This window comes from Helicoverpa zea, chromosome 12 (assembly GCF_022581195.2).
Source record: "Helicoverpa zea isolate HzStark_Cry1AcR chromosome 12, ilHelZeax1.1, whole genome shotgun sequence".
NCBI lineage: Eukaryota > Metazoa > Arthropoda > Insecta > Lepidoptera > Noctuidae > Helicoverpa > Helicoverpa zea.
In genome coordinates this window covers 583768-599636 of record NC_061463.1, presented here as the reverse complement: position 1 = coordinate 599636, position 15869 = coordinate 583768, and the positions used below count along the sequence as shown (strand labels likewise).

At 45.0% G+C, this 15869-nt stretch overlaps 2 protein-coding genes across 4 annotated transcripts in view; one reads left to right on the top strand and one right to left on the bottom strand.

Moving 5' to 3' along the window:
• The first annotated feature begins 2028 nt into the window (after positions 1–2028).
• On the top strand, positions 2029–12499 carry LOC124635022. The gene is made up of 9 exons (XM_047170762.1): positions 2029–2765; positions 4659–4799; positions 6080–6191; positions 7068–7216; positions 7910–8087; positions 8175–8351; positions 10088–10190; positions 10641–10737; positions 11075–12499. Exons 1-9 carry the CDS (start codon positions 2670–2672, stop codon positions 11276–11278), a joined length of 1257 nt encoding a protein of 418 aa, XP_047026718.1. The 5' UTR covers positions 2029–2669; the 3' UTR covers positions 11279–12499.
• Positions 12500–12998: 499 nt separating this feature from the next.
• LOC124634952 (frizzled-2) overlaps positions 12999–15869 on the bottom strand; it is a 53227-nt gene continuing 50356 nt past the window's right edge. For all 3 annotated transcript variants that reach the window (XM_047170653.1, XM_047170652.1, XM_047170651.1), the window contains exon 3: positions 12999–15836. In XM_047170653.1, coding sequence (XP_047026609.1) covers positions 14388–15836 — 1449 coding nt within the window. In that variant the 3' untranslated portion in view covers positions 12999–14387. The remainder of the gene's footprint in view (positions 15837–15869) is intronic.

The following is a 15869-nucleotide window of genomic DNA, read 5'->3' as shown; positions in this document are numbered from 1 at the left end:
CTAAATAGGGTTACATTTTAACACCTTTTTGTTTCTAACAATGGCGTTGATTGATGTAGTGTGATTGGAGCACAAAATATATAATAAACCGATTTAAAAAGTTATTTCCAACACTATCCCCCGGTGATAATAGGCCATCTATATTTTATCCCGGTCCGGGAAGTAAGTAGATCCTACGGAACGCAAGTAAAACAGGAGGAAACATTATGAAATCATGTTTTCACATTGTATGTAATCCTCGACCTTATATAGAAAAAAATATGGAAGAAATCCGGGCAAAAAATAACCGATGTTAAACTGCAATGACCTTTATTCGCTCACAATAGGACCATCAAAGTCGTCAGTAATCTATCAATTGACGGCAAAGTGTATGCACTTGATATTGTGTCCGTGTTAAATAAACTAACTGCAACTACACCTGCCTGCTTCTTGCCTTAAACTGCTACCTTTTTTGTGATAAACGCGTGTTGATGTTCAGAACACGCGGAAAATAAAGAAAATGCCTTATTTTTAACTATTTAAGTATATAATATGTACCTAGGTAGCATCTACTAATAGATAAACAGGCAGGTAAACTTGGTGTTTTGATAACGTTAAACCTGTACAAGAGAAAAGGATAGGTGTAAAATAGTATTAATTTGGTCTTATTATAATGGTGCGACTCGTATCGCACCTTTTGTTGTCGAGAACATTCATGTTTTGCTTGCTACCCTCATTTTTACCTATGTTGAAAATAGAGGCCAAATAATTTTATTTTTGCACAATTATTTTAAAACTAGCTGGTGCCCGCGACTTCGTCTGCGCAGGTTTAGTATTTCGAACAATATGTTTACAAATTGTAGCCTATGTGTTATTCTGATGTATAAGCTATATTATTGTAAAGTTTCATTAAAATCCATTCAGTAGTTTTTGCGTGAAAGAGTAACAAACATCCATACATCCATACATACAAACTTTCGCGTTTATAATATTAGTAGGATAGATTATTTTGATATTTTTACGAATATTCGCATTGTTTTGTAAAATGTTTCGAACAAGGAACTGAATAAGTACCTACATATAATTGAAAGTTTTCCTCGTGACTTAAAGATACAGCCTGCGCTCGTTCCCTCGTAAGCTTTGTCGCTTCGTTATAAAAATCAATAGCATTAGTAAGTTCGTACAAACGAATTATACGAATCTCTTTGTGTGCGTCGCCAGGCTTTCGGTGTGCGGGAAACAAAAAAAAACCACGAGCGAAATTCTTGTAATAAAAATCAATCGGAGCGGAGAGAGAAGGCGCCGCGCGGGGCGCCGACTGGTCGGGCGCCCGGACCACCCCCTGCCTCCTCCCTGCATACCTACACGTGCTATAATGCACCTACCCTCCCTTCCGACTTTTTCTATTCCCCATTCGTATAGGTTATACAATAGATACTTCCTCAATTGGAAATATGAATGATAATGTTTTTGAAATTCCAAAGAAGTCTCATATCGTCAGAGAGTGGAGTAAGGAATGCTAACCGAGCCTGGCATGCAGCACGTTGGAGCGGCGCGCGCGAGAGGGACCCCGCTACAGCGCGGTGCGCGGCCGGTTCCCGGCAAAAAGGCGTTTGTTTTTATTTCTTTGGCGCGGAAAAAAATCAGCACGCGCCCGCCCTGCACCTCCTAAACATGCGCCACGCAGCGACGCAGAGTCGGCCGGGTGTGTGCCGAATTCACTTTCATTTGCGACATCTCATCGTTTCCCGAAGGTCACCGTGCAGTCGCGGGTGTCGGGACAAGTCGCGGTGCATGTGTGGCGCGGGCGAGTGCTTGCGGCGGCCACCGCTGACCGACTAGGTGAGTGAGTGAATTTCGCGCCCTCGTCTTCGGCAATTCCGTTTCCCTCGCGTTTATCGGCACCCGTTTCGCACCGTCCTTCGCCGTGTGCCGGGAAGACGTGAAAGTGAATGTGTTTTCGTATCTCGCGGTGTCGGGGTCGCGCAGACGTGCACGACGGCCGCCGGCTCCTCCGAATGGAACGATGTGACGCGACGAGAGAGGGTTAACCGCGCAACTTTACATTCACTACTTTCCTCCACCTCTGACAGGTAGCGCACGATTATACACGCTAACAACAATTTATTAAAGTCGCTTATCCTAAAATCTTGTCTATGTTAAAGTTTTGTCTATAAAGTTTTGAATCAGTAACGCGTTTTGGTTTCAGTTGGAAGCTTCTACTGGATATTCGAACTTACACATACGTTAGCGACATGCACAAGGGCTTTAAAACAACAAAATTAAAAAAGCTCGTGAGACGGTCTGGCTCGCGAGCGATAGAGAGAGAGAGAATCAAACTTTGCACTCTTCATTTGTGCACCAATCGAGAAAAAATTCAATAAAGCTCGCTTCCTTTTGTCTAATTGCCTATGTAAACCTACTTATAACATGGCGATTGTTCGATTTCTGCGACATTCCGGGGAGAACATGGGGTGCCACGATGTTGTTTACACTTGTACTCATAGAACACAGCGCGCTTTTGTTGACCTCATGAATACAACAATATCGTCAATGTAAACTTTTGATCTTAACTCACTTATATTGTTACTCTTAATGCTTCGAGTTTATTACCGTGAAAGATTTATATGAAAAAAATAATTATAGTGGAGTAGATATTATTAGTTCGTTTTTTTTTGGTTTGCTAGGAAATGCCCGGCTACGGACTGTCTCAAGTGAAATGCGAACCGCTCTCGGACGAAGAAGACAGCGACTCACAATTCGCGCACAGTTATCTATCCAGTCAGGTAACAACTTTAATTAGCATTTTTTATTATTTAGTTGCACGAATATCGCGGCCAGGTACATGATTTTATCGTATGTATCATACGCGATTAATTTGTTTGCAGTGGCACCAATATCAAAGTTTTTAGAATTTTGAATATTTATGTAGAACGTCTTGTTTTGAAAGTTATATTTTTTTGTTGCCATTACAAACAACCATGGGGCAACTACGCCTCGGCTCGATGAACAAACAAACTAAACTTTACATTTGAACTTTTTGAAGCTATTTGTATTTTTTTTTTCTAATTGAATAAGACAATATTTCTTGGATAAGTCAATCGTCTTAAATATGATGCATTATCCAAATGACGAATGTACACCAAGTAGGTATTATTTTGTGTAGGTAGTTATCATCATTTATATTAATTCCCCAGTGTGTTAGCACGGAGATGAGATTATTCATAGCTGAAACGCAGAAGCGTAACCGCAACTCGTAAAATAGTTTTTTCAAGCGGCAATCAAATTACAAAAACTTGTTTCGTATACCCACTTTGTAGCAAATATGTACATGTACTGTTAATCTACCTACGTTAAGCATTTATGTTTATTGATTGTAAGAATTAGATATACCTACGCGTGACAATGTCGCTGTTTTGAGCTAGGTAGTACGTGGATAAATTAGGTACCTACTTACCTAATTGTGAATCGTTTACTTAAGCCAAACTCAACGATGTTATCAATTTGACCAAAGACCTGCGAATAAGTAATCATTTGCAGGCCAAATTTTTCGATGACGATATCTATACTAATATTATAATGCTGAAGAGTTTGTTTGTTTGTTTGTTTGAACGCGCTAATCTCAGGAACTACTAGTCCGATTTGAAAATTTCTTTCAGTGTTAGATAGCCCATTTATCGAGGAAGGCTATAGGCTACTTTTTATCCCGGTACGGGAAGTAGTTCCCACGGGATGCGGGTGAAACCGCTGGCAGAAGCTAGTCTGATATAAATCTTCTAAAAGTTAGGTATGACCACGACATCTTTATTTTATTCCATATATACCTACTTTGTTGTCATTTATTTATTGCAAAGAAATGTTCCTAAGAGGCTTTTTATATTTTATTAAATTTTTGAAAACTGACCGTTATTTTTGGGGATTGTGGTAGTATATTTTAAGTCACTGAATCTTACGATTTTCTAACGAAGTTTCGCAACATAAAGCTCGTACAAGCCAATTTAGACTACGGCTAAGCAAGATATAAAATGTAAAGGTTTTTCTAGTCTTTATTACTGTGGAGTTCATCGGCCTAATAATTAATTCTCTAATTGCTTATGCGAACATATATTCGTGTAGGCCTATGTAACACAGTATCAGAAGTAACTTACAAGTATGATAGGCAATGAATTAATTAGAAGAAAATAACAAGCTCAATTAATTTGTATATAGGTTAATGATTTAGGTGAAGCAAACAAACCAAAAAATATTTTGCAGTTATGATGTTTCGAGCGCTTTGCAAGTCCGTGGTTGTTTCAATTAATTTATCTGTTCTAGCTTTTCATACCTGTAGGTGCGTACACTGCGTACTTTGGTACTCACGCTTAAATAGTAGTACCTTCCCCTTGACTATATACCTATTCCTAAAGACTGCATTTAAATCAATTACGTCGTTTACAAGATCTAAACATATAATTTATTGAATTAGTGAGGAATGACAAGAATAGTGTTTTTGGATACTATCCATTACATCGCTCCTAACTCATAAGATTTAGATCGTTGAATAAATTGCAATAGCGAACTCGCGACCTAAAGATTGAATATGTATAAGAAAATCATGTAAATCTACAATAATATTAGAACTTAGTAAGTTCCCCATGTCACAATACTCATGATAGGAACACCTACACCTCCCGGTTGAGCAGGGCAGCGGCTTGGAGGAGCTGGCCCCGCTGGCCCCGGCCGCGCCCGCCGCCACGCCGGTCTGCGTGAAGCAGGAGCGCGCAGAGTCACCGCCTGCTGCCACGCTGGAGACTCTTGAGTCTGCTCCTCATAATGCACAGGTATGATAGGAACACCTGCGCCTCCCGGTTGAGCAGGGCAGCGGCTTAGAGGAGTTGGCCCCACTGGCCCCGGCCGCGCCCGCTGCCACGCCGGTCTGCGTGAAGCAGGAGCGCGCAGAGTCACCGCCTGCTGCCACGCTGGAGACTCTTGAGTCTGCTCCTCATAATGCACAGGTAATACTCATGATAAGAACACCTACACCTCCCGGTTGAGCAGGGCAGCGGCTTGGAGGAGCTGGCCCCACTGGCCCCGGCCGCGCCCGCCGCCACGCCGGTCTGCGTGAAGCAGGAGCGCGCAGAGTCTCCTCCTGCTGCCACGCTGGAGACCCTTGAGTCTGCTCCTCATAATGCACAGGTAACGTCATCTTTATGTATCTTTCATTTAAGAGCCTTACTCTCAGGTTCTTGCAATTTGCCTATCATGTGCAAATTCTCGTACATTCTTAAACCTATGGCACACATCCACATTCTCATATTAGGTAGTAAATGACAAGGGGATTTCCATTACCGATGTTTATGAAACGGAATGAAACGTTTTTAAGCTATGGGTGCATGTTAATACAGTTGTATGTGGTAAAAATCTCCGTTCAAATACCAATGTATGTTTACTTGTTACGCTTTGGCGTTAAAACGGCTGAACTGATGGAGATGAAATCTGGTAGGAATATAAGTGGGACTCGGAGCAACATTATCTCATTCATGGACTTCTGTAGTGGCTTTATCCACATAAATATGTACTACAGAATAATTGTATTAAAGAATTGAGTATTGAGTATAATAGAAATCCTAATTTTTAAGTTAGATCTGCGAAAGAACTTTCTACAAATACAATTCAGCAGTTGTTATTACTGCTAGAGCTACTTAACCCACAACGGTATTTAGAACTAGTACTCATTGAATACATTACGCATATTTTTTTACATACTAGAATAAAATACCGCCTTTTATCTTACCGCCCATTTGTTAGGCCGAATGTGTGCCTCAATTTATGTAGATGACATGCTAACTAGCCGTAATGGATTGTGTCTTACTTCTACAGTAACAAAACTGACTTAATTGTAAGTTACTTTTCATGTATTTAATAAATATGTATGTACCTAACTAATATGTGTACCTAATTTAGCATAATCATCGAAGTATAAATTAAAAAGTGAATGTATAACAAGAAATCATTCATTCACCAAGTCAAACTAAGAAAGTTGAGGTTTGAACTTTCCCAACCTTCATTATTAGAAGCATTATTCTCCTACTAGATATAAGAACAGCTTCTTCTGATTTAGAGCACATCACTGCTGGATCGTCACATGGAATTCATGAACGTCAGCGAAGTTCCCGACTCCACTGACTTCATGCCGCTACTGGCTGTCAAGGATGAACCGTCTTCAGAAGGTGGTATGTACCATTGGATCTTCTAACAGTATATTAACTAGATGTACGAAAAATATGAGGGGAAAAAAGAGGTGGCATACCACCAACCAAATCTCTTAAAGAGGCTTAACTTCTTTAACCGACTGCATTGGACCATGAAGTAGCTGCCTATGTGTTGTGGTAATGGGCGCTGTTTGAAACGATGTTTGAAATTCAACTCTACCTGCTGTACTGTTTACAACATAGATACAAGAAGCCATCTATCCATTATAAGCTATGTACATACTTTAACAATAAAGTTGCTAACGTGGTTTTTAGAACATACTTATTCCAATACTTTGCGGTTTTGTGGTTGTCGCTCATTACCGAGCAATAAGTTGATTGATTTATTTCCGTTCCCTCAGTGACGTATGTATGTGTTCACTGTTCGGTAAAGTGAAGCATCGCGAACCTATTCTTGCCTGTCTAAAGAAGCACCGATGTCATCCACCGCGGCTTTTGGCGAATGAAAGGCAAAGTGAACGTTAACCATTTCTAGGAAAAAGAGAAAAATATATAGAAAGTAAGATTGTCATGGTGAATTTATCCGACATTTGAAAACAACACGGGATAACTACATATTTACGCACGCTATTTTAGAACGGATGAAACCTGTTTCCTGCTCCCATTCGTGGAAAATATTTATATTTTTATTTGTATAAAAAAGATTGATGATCTTACTCAAAACCTGTTATTGTCGTCATCGTGGGTTGGTAAGTTAAAACCGATCCTACTCGTGATGGATGAGTTTAATCCAAAAGTACTTTGGATGTATTTAGACTTATTTACATATGGTTTGAACTCGATCCGCCATTAATTTCCTGTTCTTAAAGTTACGAATTCCCTTTTCAAACTGCCCAGAGCAACCGCACCTCAGTGGCGAAGACACGAGCGACTCATGCGGGAGACAAGCCTCGCCCGCGCCCCGACACAGCCCAAAGAGCTGGACGCAGCATGACATGGAACGAGCTCTCGAAGCCCTCAGAACACACCAGATGAGCCTCACTAAGGTATAACACTTGGTGCTACTTCTAGTTGTTTCTTTCTGATTTTTTAAGTGTCCTCAGAAAAACCTGTGATTCCAAATCGAGTTTATTTCATAAGCAACTTAATTTGGTATTAAGACATAATCTTCAAGCTTCAGAATGTCTGATGAATTGTTCAGTTTGAAGTTCAAATTCTACGACAATCTCATCTCTAGAAATAAGAATCAGGCTTAAATCTTCACGAACTGCAAAGGTTGATGCTAATGATATTTAAAACTCGAAGATTTTGAGAAATACATAAGCTAACAATCAGATAACTGATGGTTATTATACAATTAATTTTAATACGTATAGCTGACCAGCAACCGTCACGGTTGAGAGAGCTCATACAGTGCGCGTGACGTGTGTGTAACCTTCAGCGGAGTATTGTACTGATGTAGTTGTTTATTTGATGATGGCTCTGTTTCTATGAGACATGTGCTTTACTGAAGTAAGGTAATTAACGTTGAAGGGTACCGTAACAATCTAACAAACTGTTACAACTTGTACAACTGGTTTTGAGTTCACATTTTGCTAATTTACTCCTTCTTCTTTCTTGATGTGGTGTTTAACTATTATTTACATTCGTTACATTAACGGCTCTGACCTTACATAACTAGTGTAAAAATTACACTACAGGATCACCAGTATTCTTTCATCCATTTCCTTCTTCCCAAGGCATCATCAACATACGGCATTCCGTCGACGACGCTGTGGCAGCGCGCGCACCGGCTCGGCATCGACACGCCGAAGAAGGAAGGCGCCGCCAAGTCATGGAGCGAGGCAGACCTGCGAGGAGCCCTGCATGCCCTCAGAGCCGGTGCCATCTCCGCTAATAAAGCCAGTAAGGCGTATGGTAAGGAGTCTTGATTTTGTATTGGACAGGAATAGGAAATATGTTCTTTTTGAAAATCTTTTTTGATGGTTTCTTTGTGCATTCTAGGTATTCCCAGCAGCACATTGTATAAGATAGCGCGTCGCGAGGGCATCCGTCTGTCGGCGCCCTTCAACGCGGCGCCAACCGCCTGGCGCCGCGCCGACCTGCAGCTCGCGCTCGCCGCCATCCGCGCCGGCAGCAGCTCCGTGCAGCGAGCCGCCACCACATACGGCATACCCACTGGTCAGTCACCTGCCTGCGTCATAGCTGTGGACACACTTCACGCGCCGGCAGCAGCTCCGTGCAGCGAGCCGCCACCACATACGGCATACCCACTGGTCAGTCACCTGCCTGCGTCATAGCTGTGGACACACTTCACGCGCCGGCAGCAGCTCCGTGCAGCGAGCCGCCACCACATACGGCATACCCACTGGTCAGTCACCTGCCTGCGTCATAGCTGTGGACACACTTCACGCGCCGGCAGCAGCTCCGTGCAGCGAGCCGCCACCACATACGGCATACCCACTGGTCAGTCACCTGCCTGCGTCATAGCTGTGGACACACTTCACGCGCCGGCAGCAGCTCCGTGCAGCGAGCCGCCACCACATACGGCATACCCACTGGTCAGTCACCTGCCTGCGTCATAGCTGTGGACACACTTCACGCGCCGGCAGCAGCTCCGTGCAGCGAGCCGCCACCACATACGGCATACCCACTGGTCAGTCACCTGCCTGCGTCATAGCTGTGGACACACTTCACGCGCCGGCAGCAGCTCCGTGCAGCGAGCCGCCACCACATACGGCATACCCACTGGTCAGTCACCTGCCTGCGTCATAGCTGTGGACACACTTCACGCGCCGGCAGCAGCTCCGTGCAGCGAGCCGCCACCACATACGGCATACCCACTGGTCAGTCACCTGCCTGCGTCATAGCTGTGGACACACTTCACGCGCCGGCAGCAGCTCCGTGCAGCGAGCCGCCACCACATACGGCATACCCACTGGTCAGTCACCTGCCTGCGTCATAGCTGTGGACACACTTCACGCGCCGGCAGCAGCTCCGTGCAGCGAGCCGCCACCACATACGGCATACCCACTGGTCAGTCACCTGCCTGCGTCATAGCTGTGGACACACTTCACGCGCCGGCAGCAGCTCCGTGCAGCGAGCCGCCACCACATACGGCATACCCACTGGTCAGTCACCTGCCTGCGTCATAGCTGTGGACACACTTCACGCGCCGGCAGCAGCTCCGTGCAGCGAGCCGCCACCACATACGGCATACCCACTGGTCAGTCACCTGCCTGCGTCATAGCTGTGGACACACTTCACGCGCCGGCAGCAGCTCCGTGCAGCGAGCCGCCACCACATACGGCATACCCACTGGTCAGTCACCTGCCTGCGTCATAGCTGTGGACACACTTCACGCGCCGGCAGCAGCTCCGTGCAGCGAGCCGCCACCACATACGGCATACCCACTGGTCAGTCACCTGCCTGCGTCATAGCTGTGGACACACTTCACGCGCCGGCAGCAGCTCCGTGCAGCGAGCCGCCACCACATACGGCATACCCACTGGTCAGTCACCTGCCTGCGTCATAGCTGTGGACACACTTCACGCGCCGACCTGCAGCTCGCGCTCGCCACTATGTACACTTCACGACAAGTCCTCTCAGACCATTTCATGAGCACTTAATATGGCACTCTTTTACTAAAAAACATCAAAAAAACAATCAACCCCAACAGCCGCTGTCTACCATAGCGAGAAACACTCGGCAAGCTTTAGGAACCTCACCAAGTCAGGATCACCAAGCTTTTGGTGCTACCTTTTAAGTAAAGGACCCGGTCTGCAAAATGATAAACGGAAATCACGTCGTAATCTTACCTTTTTGAAAGCGTCATCTTTTTAAAGCTGCTATGTACAACACCAAATAATTTGCCAGGCACACATTTACGCCAATTTGGAACTTTCCAAAATTTTCAGGAACCCTGTATGGGCGGTGTAAGAGGGAAGGCATCGAGCTGTCCCGCTCCAACCCCACGCCATGGTCTGAAGATGCCATGGGAGAAGCGCTCGAGGCAGTACGGTAAGGCAAACATATCACTAAGATTGTAGAGAGCTTCCCTCATTACCTAGAGTACACTGAAACAAATCTCTATTTAGCAACCCTTTCAGGTCTCGTCGATAGCGGTCTAAATAGAGATTTGTTTCAGTGCCAAGGAGTTTTGAAATTTCCTCAATTTTCCTCACTTCCACCTTCTTTAAATATTTCCGAAAACATGTATCAATAGTAGCGACGAACTTTTAGCATTAGTGTACTTATATTTGACTTTCTAATCAATGTAATCTTTTAATTAGCCAAGTATTGGCCAAAGCCAAATATGACTACCACAAATTCGGGGAAACCCAGCGTATAACAGCCCTATAGGTATTACCTACAGCATAATCCGATTGTCAACTATACCTTTCGTCTCTCTTATTTCTACTCCACCTTGTATTATATCATCTCTAAACCAAGCATTATGTATGTCGGCAGTGTGGGCCAGATGTCTATCAACCAGGCGGCCATTCACTACAACCTGCCTTACTCCTCACTCTACGGCAGATTCAAGCGCTGCAAGTATCAGATGCAGGTACGTCGTACTTTCAAATATAACTACCAAGAGGGATACGTGGGATTGTTACCCGCATATTATGACTTTTTGTACCCGAAGTGTTAGTTTAGGATCCCTGACGTTCACCCGCATACAACTGGAGGAGTTAATTACACATTACTCGTTATTTAAAAGTTTTGCATGCTGCAATAAAATAGAAGTGGGGACAAAACATCGCTTTTACTCTGTCATCCTAAATCCAATATCTACACTTCGCACTGTAGGTCAATAATATAAAAAACTAAGCAAGAAAAAGCTAAGTAAGAAAGTTAATTTCAACAATTCACTAGATTTATAACTTAATCTTATTTTACAGGGTATCCCTCAAACCCAGCAACCCCAACAAGAGCTTCAAAACCTGGAATCAGAACAACCTCACGAAGTGCCACAATACTACCACCAGCTACCACCTCACCAGGAACCAGACCCACACACATACACACACATGCACGACTACACCCACACTCACGAACAGTACGGACAGTACTACCAGGGCTTCAACAGTATCGCCACCAGCTGAGGGTATGGCCCCACCTCAAATAATGAGGGTCTTTGATATTCAAACTTTTTAGAATGAACATCGACACCACACCCAAATAGGTACTGGTTGCTTAAAAAAATAGTGGCGTCGATTGTCATTCTTGACTATGTTTTTGATTTTCGAATGTTTAAGTGCGTGGTTAGTGCTTTTAACCATTCCGCCTATGAAGAGCGAGCGTTTCAACAAAAATGTAACCGTGTCTAGAATCTAAGGTGTCGTTTTCTTGTCTTCAGTATGTGTAACTATTTCTTTATAATAGCGTTTACTGAAGAGCCATTTTGGCAAAATTTACCATCTATTTTTAGTAGTTTTACTTTTTATAAATCGTAATAACTTCATTTGAACACGAGTAGCGACATCTATTAGGGTAAGGTAGGAAACTGCTAGCGTACATTACAGAAAACTGCCATTAAAAGTAAATACGTAATTAGCGAATAAGTTTTAATATTTAAATATACAATTATACAAAATTTCTTGCTAAAATACCCTAACAACATTAATTATTCTGGTTAGAAACCTACAAAAACTTTTGAAAATATTTATTTTATTGTCTGTAAAAAATAACAGCTGAGTATGTTTTTCTTGTTTTTCCTTAATTAATAGACAACTTATTTAAAGTGGCGCCATTTTTAACAAAGTTGTGTCCTTGAGTTGTGTACGATACTCTGGTTGACGTTATGTGATGAATTTCAGCAATATTAGGAAATGTTTGATAATTTAAGTGTATGGATATAATGTATAAGCCGTGGTAACGAAGTCTTGCTAAGATTTGTAGTAAATTACTACGATTTAGTTGAGTAGTAAGTATCTAGTGTTATAGTGGCCATTTCTTGTGATTCAAGGAAATATACGAAAGAATTATTATGATAAGATTGGAACATTCTGTCCACACGTAAATACGTAATTTTAATGTGATAGATTTAGATATATAACTACATTCGTTAGTATTTTTGAATACTTCGTTGTTTAGAACGTTTGCTCTTTTTTTTCAAACATGGTTTACGGGTTTGTCCATTCACCGCTAGATGGCGTAACTCTGCTTTTGTATCCGTCAATAGATGGCGTTGTTTAAAGTTTACAATTTTTTGACGATGTGCAATATGAACAAAATTATTATTCCAATCTGTATTATTCATAGTTATACAATGTGCAATTATTCCCACCGTATAGTAAAAACTTAGAACATAATAAACTCGATAGACTGAATTCATGTTTTATTGACGTCATTATTTTGCGATGACGGTACTCCCCAACGCTCGCAAAATATTACTGCATACTTTGTGATAGATTTCCTACTGTCATAATTATATTTTATAAGAATATAAGAATAAGAATAAGAAATTTATTTCCAAAAAAGGTACATTTTCTGTTATCATTAGCCCCAAACTAGGCAAAGCCTGTATCTTGGGCGCTAATTTAGAGAGGGTTTACCAATACAAATTACTAGTAATACAAATTTGAATTTTACTTAAGACTAATTAAAATAAATTTATAAAGAAAAAAAAAATGTTATAAAAATTTAAATTTATTGTGCTATTAAACTTGTTTTTTTACGGTTAGACAAGTACCAAGTTACCGCTGTAATGCGGGATGGCCTGGCATGGAAGACGCTTTGCGCGTTTGGACCATGGCTACCTAAAACTCCAAGGCCAAGGTTTTTGCTTATTTTTGTATCTGGTGTTAAAAAAAACAAATCGTCTGTACATAAAAAAGTCGCTTTATTTGTTATCTACAGTTAGATATAAAATAAATTACATAATGATTTTCATGGCTTCGACTGCGGCGTCCGTAGCTACAATATACAATTTTTCATACATCTTATTCACTTTACAATTAAGTAAGAATATACTATACCATTGCACAAAATACAATTTTATCATTCGTCACACACAGTTTATCAGTTCCAGTTTATTTCGGCATACTTGTCAAATTATATTTACAAAGTGTTAACTACTCGGCAATAGATGGCGTTGTAAGACATCATTAGAGCAAGAACCAGGTTGCTTGAAGTAGTGTCTTTTTCAGGGTAGCCTTATAACGCCACCTAGTATCGAGTTGTACGAAACTAATAAAGAAAAATACAATATTAGGTTGGTATTTTCACTAGGATTGTCTTTTCTACAAGTTTTAATAAGATAACCGAAGTTAAACACATACATAAGTAGATAATAGCATCTTACTACTTACTATAGGGATGAAATGATTTAGGATCACTATTTACAACATGACATCAGAGATCATTACAATAGATATACAAAATGCTCAAAATGCGTTCGGTACACACTACGGGTCTAACGTCACAGAACAATATCAGCACGAACGACAGCAACTCATCAGCATCAACGTGTTTACAAAGAGATACATGAGTTTATTATTATAATCAGTTGCATGGCGATGAGCTTCTGTCGCTCGTCGTGGCGATCGGTTTAGGTATTTTTATATTACAACAGTTACAGCACAGAGCAGTAAACTACATCACTGTTAATTTGTAAAAACGTACGAAATTGGCAGTGTTCATGAGGTAATGAAACTAAACGGTGGAGTATTTTACTGACTCTTACGTTAAAAGTCCAGTCATTATGACTGCAATTGGGTATAGTTTGGGACACTTCTAGTTGAAAGAGTCTTGCGTTTTTTGAAAATATTTGTCGATGTCACAGTGGCGCCGTGAAATAGTTATAACAAAAGTGTCAGTCAGTCCACGGCATGTCAGCGAGGATCGGACGCCACGGCCGCGGTCCTTATCACTAGTTACGTATATGTTGTGCGTCGCGGAAACACTAAGACTAGACACGCGCGACGTCTCACTCTCACAGTATCACTAACGTCAGTGGCGTCACTTCACGAGCCATTTCTAGCACTGTCATGGACACGAGCCTTCGCACTGCCCTGTCGGGGGGTTACTGTCCCAGTCTAACAGCTAGCAGGAACACGTGGGCGACTAGACGGGCCCGTAGTCCGACAGCGGCTGCCCCGAGCGGGCGGAGGGCGCGGCAGTGGCCGGCGGCGGCAGCGAGGGCGGCAGGGAGGGCGGCAGGCGGGCGGGGCCCGGGGCCCCGGAGGCGGGGGCGGGGCCCGCGGGCGCGCGTCACACGCCCTTGACCAGGGCCCGCTGCGCCGGCGCCGGCTCGCGCCCGCCGCGCCACACGCGCCGCCACGACTCCAGCGTCTTGCCCGACCAGATCCACACGCCCGACGTGATGCCCACCGCCAGCGCCATGAAGTATTTGAGCATGAGCGCGGAGTAGAGCGGCCGGCCGCCGCACGTGGGCCCGCAGGCCACGCGCCGCACCCACTGCTCGTGGCCGCCCGCCTCGTACGCCAGGCAGCCGATGACCACGCCGGCCGGCACCGCGTACAGCACGCTGAACACGCCGATGCGGATCATCAGCTTCTCCAGTTTGTCGGCCTTGGAGCCGGCGCCCACGCCGCCCTGCCGCTTGATCACCGAGCGGATGCGGAACAGCGACACGAACCCGGCGAGCAGGAACGTCGCTCCCAGGGCGAAGTACACGATCAGCGGCGCGAGCACGTAACGCTTCAAGTTCTCCGGTGACGAGTTGCCCACGTAGCAGATGCCGGCCACCGGGTCTCCGTCCACGGCACCGGCCAGCAGCACGGCCACGGTCTTCGCGGCAGGAATGAGCCACGCGGCGAGGTGGTAATATTGTGCGTGTCCAGCGATGGCTTCGTTGCCCCATTTGAGTCCCGCGGCCAGAAACCACGCAAAAGATAGCACCACCCACCAGATCGATGACGCCATGCCGAAAAAGTAAACGAGAACGAAGACGAGCGTGCAGGCGCCGGGACCGTTGGCCGAGGTGCGCAGCAGGGCGCCCTCGCACACCACCTCGTCGTGGCCCAGCGCCAGCCGCGCCAGGTAGCCCAGCGACACCATGAAGTAGCACGCCGACAGGTACACGATGGGCCGCTCGGGGTACTTAAAGCGCTGCGAGTCGATGAGGAAGGTGGTGAGCGTCATGAGCGTGCTGGCGGCGCAGAGGCCGCCCCACATGGCGACCCACACGGCCGCGAACTCCTTCTCCTCGCGCGTGAAGAACGCGCCGGCGCAGGGCAGCGCGCACGCGGCCACGCCGGCGGCCGCGCTGGCGTTGTGCAGCGCGCGCAGCGCCACCAGCGGCGCCCGGCACGTGCACGCGCAGGCCGCCGCGCCCGCCTCGCCCGCAGGCGCGGCGCCGGCCTGGCAGTTTTTTGCGTTGGGGTCGGAGCAGGCGGGGCGCGGCGGGCGGCGCGCGGGCGGCGGCGGCGGCTCGCGGGCCCGCTCCGTCTCCTCCATGCACAGCTGGTCGGGGTCGCCGGCGCGGGGCAGGCGCTCGCAGGCCATGCGCTCGGGCCACTGGAAGCCGTACTTCTGCATGAGCGGCGCGCAGCCGTCCCGCGCTCGCTCGCACACGCTGCGGCACGCCGGCAGCGGCTTGGCGTAGTCCTCGATGCAGATGGGCGTGTACACCGAGCACAGGAAGAATTTTAAGTCTGCAGAACATTTGATCTCGACTAACGGCCAGTATTGGTGGACCTGGAACGCAAAATTTTATGGTTAGTACTCCAT